Raw genomic sequence first — 7,902 nt, forward strand, 5'->3', positions numbered from 1 at the left:
ACCATACTGAGAACTACAGAGAGGATTTCTAGTCCCTCCCTTTTTAGTCTGCCCGCCAAGTTGAGCTAACGTTAGCTTTGTAGAGCTTGTGGGATTTCCAAAGCTTAATAAATAGCGCTACAATAAACTGTGTTGCTAGCTCTATCGTGTTATATCAGAGATATTTGAGAAAAAAATTCAAGAAACAGTATAATAATGTAATGGCTTCACCCCAGGTATTTACACACACACACACCACACCACACACACACATAAATAACACACAAACACACACACATATTAACATAATACTACAAAAAATACTACTAATTTTACATTATATACAGCTGTTTTCATTTAAATGTTTCTGTATGGGAGAAGTCCAGAGGTGGGTAGAGTAGCCAAAATTGTACTCAAGTAAAAGTACTGTTACTTCAGAATAATATGACTCAAGTAAAAGTAAAGTTGTCATCCAAATAATTACTTGAGTAAGAGTAAAAAGTACTTGATGAAAAAACTACTCAAGTAGTGAGTAATTTTGAGTAACGTCTGATTTATTTCTTAACACCAGCATCAATCAGACAGACAAAAATACAAAACAATCATATTTAGGCAAACTATTGTTCATCCAATCAACAGAATAAATTAAAATGTATTTATTAATTACAAAATAGCTTATTTGAGAGACTTGTCACATCAAATTAGGATGGATAATGCATGTGTAAAAAATATTGTATGTAACCTAAAAGACAAAGATCCACCTCTCCACAGCAGAAACTAAAACCACCGCTACGTCTCCTCAGGTTAGATGTTGAGTTGTTGAACGCGCACATGTCCGTTTGTTTTGGTCGACACTGAAGGCACCGCATAATGTAGCTGCTGTTTCCACTTTTCCTAAAAGGTAACCATGCTTTCACTATGAGGCCGGGGGGGGGGGTCCTCCTGGTCTGCGTTGCCTTGGCGACATTTGATTCTGACGTCTTTGCTTTGCTACGACTGTAAAGCTAACCTGTCCCGCTGCTGCATAGACATATAAAGAGATACCTCTTTATATGTCTATGCGCTGCTGAAGCGAGTATGGTCACGTGACTGCACAACGACGTGTGATTGGTTAAGCACAGTCACGTGGTAGAGCCTTCAGCGGAAGACTCTCTCTCTGTCAAAATAAAATGTTAAAATGAGACGTACGCTGGGGTAAAAACAATGAAGCGTAGTAACGAGTAACAAGCTCATTGTAGCCTAATGTAGCTGAGTAAGAGTTCAGTTTCATCTTCACTAATCTACTCAAGTAAAAGTAAAAGTATAGTGGTTTAAAACTACTCCTTTAAAACTAAAAAGTACAATTTTTTCAAAAACTTACTCAACTAAATGTAACGGAGTAAATGTAACTCGTTACTACCCACCTCTGGAGAAGTCTCTCCATACCAGAGCAGCTCACATATAACTTACAGTACTGTTAACATCCAAAAGCTAAACTGTAAATTGCAGCCAGCGCAGTATATGTGTAATACCCTGCTGATTACTTGTTTAAGATTCTGCCAGGCTTATCCACCTGAGCATACAGACTCTCTGGCAGAGTCGGCCTGGAATCCAGAGATGCAGTGTGAGGCCCCACCAAGCAGTAGGTGGAGGTCGGCGAAAGACCTTCAACTGTTGAACTCTGAGTTAAATCTGTAGGTAGGACCTGGATAATAAATTACATACAGTATATTTTGGCTCAGTCTTTCTTTTCCATTTTTACTTCTAGAATTCTAGTTCTTCACATCTGAAACAACTTGAGTACATCAAACTCTCTTGGTTGCGAGAGCACAACACACTGCAGCTTACACACAAGCACATAAAGACACATAAGCACATGAAGACATCACTGTGACAGCACACAAAGCAAGTAACTGCAAATCACAGTTGTTCTACTTTACTTGATTTGTTCTAGGACTGAAAATATGAGTGCATTTGAGTCTTTTGCTCACAGTGTGTATTGTGTAAGAGAATGCAGAAGTTAAAACAGTTTGGATCAGTAGGAAATCACATGTAGCTTTGGTTAAATGCTGTGTGCTAAAAAACGGAAGCAAAGGGAGAAAAAAAATCTGCTGTGATGATGTAGTTGATGTGATGTGCATAAAAACCTTTGGCCCAATGCTAACAATATTGGTACAGTATTGTCTTTCAGGCACCAGTTTGAGATCTGAGTTTTAGTATGAAGGTTTGAAAACACAACACATTTTGGAACATGCATTCGCTGTTTTGCAAAGTTGAACACAGTTTGGTCTTTTTGTCCCCCTTCCTCAAAATGGTAACTTTTGTTTTGAAAGGATGCAAAAACTATAATAAAACACAAGCAAACAACACGTACGTAGCATAAAGAAACACAAGAACACAAACAGTGTTTAAGTAGAACGTTGCAGCAGCAGGTTTGGACAGATAGATCGTGGTGCATCGTGGTGCATTCACCAGCTCCAAAACATTATAGTTAGCACAAACAAGCAGCACAACCAGCGTGTGTGCATGAGGCCGGAGGAGCAAGCAGCAGGAGCTGGACAGCTGAAAATACAGAAGTTAGTATAGATCACCTGTTCAGGAAAATGTGTAGCTAGGGATAAGAATTATCATGAGAGCTCCAGTTTGTGATTTAAAAAACTTTTTTTTACTTTGCCATTATCCTCAAACTGGTATATATTATTGAAATTGTGTTCCTCAGTGTGTCAGAAAAAACTTGATGCTCACCTGAGGAACTTCATATACTGTATTCTCCCGGATCTCTCTTGTATCTGCAGGCAGTCATAAAAACACATGTTGATTTGATATAAGTTTCCTTTTTCAGCTTTACCTTGACTACTTTACATTCATATGATAAGATTTTGTGTCTAAAGTTCTCCATCTTCACACAGCAGCACACTGAAAGCCTTTGACAGATTTGACAGGTTTTGATGTTGGCAGGTTAGGGTTAGGGTCAGGGTTAGGTGTTTCCCATTGAAATGAATGGAAACGCTCACTTCAACATTCCAACCCACTTTCGCATCTTTAGACAGGAAATTGGAAGATTCCAGATTCCAATTCCAGATTAATAATCAAATGTGGAATTTCGACATACCACTAAGGGCAGCAAAATGCTAAAAATGCCCAAATTGCCCAAAATTGCCCAAAATTGCCCAAAAATTGTAAAATTCCAGATTCCATCTATAATAACAAAAAATGACCACTAAGGTCAGTTGACCCACAGATTGCAAATTTTGGTTAGGGTAGGGTTAGGGTCAGGGTTAGCTTCTGCAGAGCTTGTAAATGAACTGAAATTTCTCCGATATATAACCTTTATAATCAAGAACAGTGTCAAGCGGATCCTCATCACACATTATCCAGTAATGCTGTTTGAACACCACACTACAACACTGAAATCCCATGTACATTTAACGTATATGTATTTGTTAATTAAAATGCACACTTGGACTTACCTTGTCCTTTCTTTTGATGATAACAAAATGCTGCTACTACTAATGCTGCAACACATAGGAAGAGAAGGATGCCTATGCCAACACCAGCACCCACAGAGATGGCATTGGTGGGTGGATCATGACCTGTACAAAAGAAAAAAGAATCCAGGTAGAAAAGGAGGCCTGGTTTAAGCCATGCAGCATAATTGAGAGTGTAACACTGTTGCTTTTGACAGACTGCAGGTTGAATTCATTGGTAATAGATCTCAACTGTAAGAAATAATTTAGTTTGTTTCATTTAACCCTAATGGGTGAAACTAAACTGTCACAATTTCACTTTACATCTACCAACCTTCCAAAGGTCCCTGACTGATCTAATTTAACACCACCTTCCTCTTAGTTAAATAACACCAACCTGGTAGAGGTTCATACTGATAGCTAGTTCTGTTTATTATCATTAATTCCACTGACCTACAGTATGTCTTTATGACCTACTGCATACTAACACTTGATGCTAGCTGATAAGTAAGGATTATATTTCTTCTTTTCTTTAGTTTTTTTGCTATATTTCATTGAAAAATGTGTTAATTTTAAAGAAAATATGTAAAAACTACATTTTGTATCCTTCTCTCCCACAGACACAAGTTTATGTGGTCCATGTCCAAGAAAACACTGTTCACAGCAGCTTACAGTAAAGAAGTGAAGATAAAATATCATTAGCAGGTTTGGCATTACAAATGGAGCTTTTAAAAAAGCAAACCCAATGGTTTAACTCAGTTAATGATTCATTTCTGCCACCAGAACAACTCTTGTTTGAGAAATGCTAAAATCCTCCACCATACACAGCCCTTAATAAAATACATGTTTTGACCATCATGTTGTCCTCAGGTCAAATTGACCCATTTTCCTGTATCATGTTCTTTGTAATTACCTAAAATAACATTCTTAATTCCACACAACGCTCTTTGGCAAGTACAAATCTTTACTTTCATTCATTTTGGGGCATCTTATTCAATTTTATAGCATTAGAGAAATAAAATTGAAATGGTTTAAAATGGTATTGAGTAAAAGTTGACATTCCAGTCCGTGATTATCCATCAACATACATTCCTTTAATTTTAGTCTAAATAATTCCAATCTCTGCTTTTCTAACTCAAACATTAGGTATGATTTCCTATAATTAGTTTATTGACCATAAACTCTAAAGTTAATAAGTTAGTGTTACGTAGTGTTGAAACGTCAAAAAATATTAACTAAAAGCTTCAAAGAAAGGGTTGATTTTCACTTTTGACTGAAAGACAACCCAAGCGTTAAACCTAGCAAACCTGATCAATGCATCATACCATGGTAGAAATCAAAACGTATTTACTTGGACATATAATTTGATACTCGTACAAAACCTTAAACAAGTCTAACCACACTGTACATTATTATCAGCTGTTTGTGGTTTGTCTCTCAGTCTTACCATCATGTTGGCAGAGAGTTTTAATTGTTTTCATGTCCTTTGTCCAGCTGACCTGGTTGCTATGGTTACAGATGATGGAGTCATTGGACAGGTAGACATGGAGAGCAGAAGCAGAGGGTGTGACCTGTGGTCTCTCTCCTCCCTCCTGACTGCAGGTGTGGGTGTCACATCTAAAGGTGCTGTTAATGTGAGAGTCCTGTGCTCTGCAGCTCACTGTCAGGTTACACCAGACTGAGCTGCTGGACACAGAGTCCACTGACAGAATAACTGGAGACACTGGATCTGAGGGGGGAGAGGCAGGTGGAGAGGTTTTTAGAAACATGGCAGCAGAACCTCCCTCAGTGTCACATTGTTAATAAACTCACCTTGGACTGTGATCTTGTATCCAGTTATTTGTTTTCTGTTGTCCCACCAGCACTGCAGTATAAACTTCACTGTCTGCCTCTTGTAGATTCTTCAATTTCACTGAGTATTTCTCAAGGACCTCAATCCTTCCGAGTAACCACTAAAGATTGTTGGTTTTGCAGCAGCATCAAATCGTACAAATTACAGTTTTATTGAATCTCCAGAAAACTAAATCGTATCATTAACATTAGCTATTGTGACATTCAGAAACACGTCCTCTCCCTTCTTCACAAACACAGGAGTCTCAGCTCTGGGCTCTGAAAAACAGTAGACACCAATCAAACACAGTGTAGTGTTCTTTGGTCAATACTAAATGTTACAGGGTTACTACTATATTTCTTATATTAGTTCAAATTATGAATTGACTTCAGCGGTAAACATTGTCTCTAAGAGCCTTGTATCAGACATGTCTCTGGACTCAGCTTGCCTCAGCTTGAAGACTTGGCTAAACTAAGCCCCCTGAGACCAAGATGTTACTCAAAGTCTGGATTTTTATTTTAACAAGAAAAAAAGTCTTTCCCTCTTCGGCCTCTTTATTTTCACCTTGTCCTTGTTTTTCTCCTCTTTCCCACATTAGTCACAAGGGTTAAGTCTGATCTAGTTCTTTTTTTTAAATTCTGCTTTAATTTTGAAAAATATTCAACTTTCAGTAGATAACATCAGTGGAACTTTCAAATACAACCCTCTGAGGTGGTTTGAGATGCATTACCAAATGTTGAAAACATGTCCGTCTTTTCAGATGCCTGTGGCAAACTTAACCTCTCCCACTCTGTACCAACCTCATGTGGTTACAGCCACTTACTGTCTAATAGTCAGTCTTTCTCCTCTGTACAATCTGGGGACATAATGTGCGAATAGAGGAGAAAAAGGACAAGGTGAAAAAACTAGAACTCTTGTGTTGTCTTCCCGTCGACCATGCAACTTTTGGTTTTTCTTGGTATAATTAAAATTAAAACCTTTTTACTTTTCCACAATGTTTAAGAAGCTTTCCCGGCTTTTGAATTATCATTCTGTCTCAGCATAGATATTAGGGCCTTGTACAAGAATAAACACATTTTAGTTAAAATGTACTTTCTCTTACATCAGAGAGAACACAATCGTTTTGGGACCCATGTGTAAAGAATGGAGTAATAACTGATATAACTGTATATCTGATACATATCAAAGTCTTAGTTTTACATGTCATTAGGATTACTTTTGAAATAATTGAGCATATGAAAGAGAAATCTACATAGATTTGTATACATTTCTCAATACAAAATAATTTAAAAATGAGTTCCTGTAAAACATTACATTTCTTACCTAACTTCTACTACTGAAGTAGTGCTACAGCAACTTTAAGAACTTTGACTTTGAAAAGCTAAAACTAAGTTGATCACCACAGGAAAATAAAAAACATTCATACTTGTGCTTCACATGAATGCAGCAGAGACACGGCACAGAGTAGGATGACGAGCTCCATTTTGCAAAATGTGCCTCTGAGGAAGTGGTAAGGCTATTATGACCTGAGCTCAGCATGTATCTTTTTAGCAATGTTTCTGGGCAAATACACTGGGAAGTTTTTCACCTGGAACTGTTTCTACAAGAGAAATTTCAACTATTTTTGAGCAACACAAATGAAATAAGGTGTATGCCTGTAGGTTGTGGCTGTGCCATGGCTCCCATCGATGTAAGATACTCCTACTCTACATCCTGCACTGCCTGCCTGTACAAGATATGAAAACAAATATGGCCTAATTCATAATCATCTTTATTAAACCACATATTTTGGAAAGAATTGTCTAATTCAATCTCTCCATCTGCACTTTAAATCTATTAACATTCCAGAGCTTAATGTTAATTCAGAAAATGTTACAAATACCAGAAGTCCCATTTCCAACATATTCATATTCATCATTTGCATACTTACTTCCTCATTGTCACAGTTCACCACCACATATATAATCATTTCCACCATTTCCATTCTCAGCAATCACCTCTGGTCCTGCCCATGTTCCTGTCCTCCAGACCGGAAATAAAAGGGGCTGGGATAAAATGTTTGTTGGTATTCAACAATGTTAGTAACTCAAAAAACACATGGACATGCAGAAGGCTCCCTCTTTACACCGAAAGGAGAGCTTCTTTGATGTTTACAGTAACATTTGCAACCCACAATAACTTCATGGGCATATGCATGTATGATCAGAAGCCATGATGCATTTATATCAATCAATCAGTTTCCTTAAAGCCACGGAGAGAAAGAAACTGCAATTAGTTTTGTAGGAAGAAAGATCTGTTTTAAAGTCTATTCTAACTGCTTTAATTACATTTCATTGTGTAAGTGCTTTTAGTGTTATTAAAATATATCTTCCTAAGCTAATCTTCCTACGGTGCTAGACGCACATCATGTACTTCCTTAAAGTGCTAACTTTCTGTAAAACAGCAGTACATTTTGTACAGGAAATGCTTACACCATCGAGAGATTCGCACCAGAGCACCATGAGCACAGAATATTCATCTGAAGTTTGCCTACTTTCCACTTCTAATGCTACATTATTTAAAAGAAAGTGCTTTAGATACATATTACACTGCATTTTCATCTACAATACACATACATGTCATGTTGTTTATGTTTTCAAGAACTTC

The 7,902-nt window shown here is 37.4% G+C and overlaps 1 protein-coding gene across 1 annotated transcript; it reads right to left on the reverse strand.

The window, feature by feature from the left end:
- Window positions 1–1,404: 1,404 nt before the first annotated feature.
- Window positions 1,405–6,061, reverse strand: LOC116685533 (uncharacterized). The gene is made up of 6 exons (XM_032510544.1): window positions 6,057–6,061; window positions 5,238–5,326; window positions 4,873–5,154; window positions 3,429–3,551; window positions 2,704–2,747; window positions 1,405–1,663 (listed from the first exon to the last, which is right to left on the reverse strand). Exons 1-6 carry the CDS (start codon window positions 6,059–6,061, stop codon window positions 1,499–1,501), a joined length of 708 nt encoding a protein of 235 aa, XP_032366435.1. The 3' UTR covers window positions 1,405–1,498.
- Between the last annotated feature and the right edge of the window lie 1,841 nt (window positions 6,062–7,902).

This window comes from Etheostoma spectabile, unplaced genomic scaffold, assembly GCF_008692095.1.
Source record: "Etheostoma spectabile isolate EspeVRDwgs_2016 unplaced genomic scaffold, UIUC_Espe_1.0 scaffold00569940, whole genome shotgun sequence".
NCBI classification, from domain to species: Eukaryota; Metazoa; Chordata; class Actinopteri; order Perciformes; family Percidae; genus Etheostoma; species Etheostoma spectabile.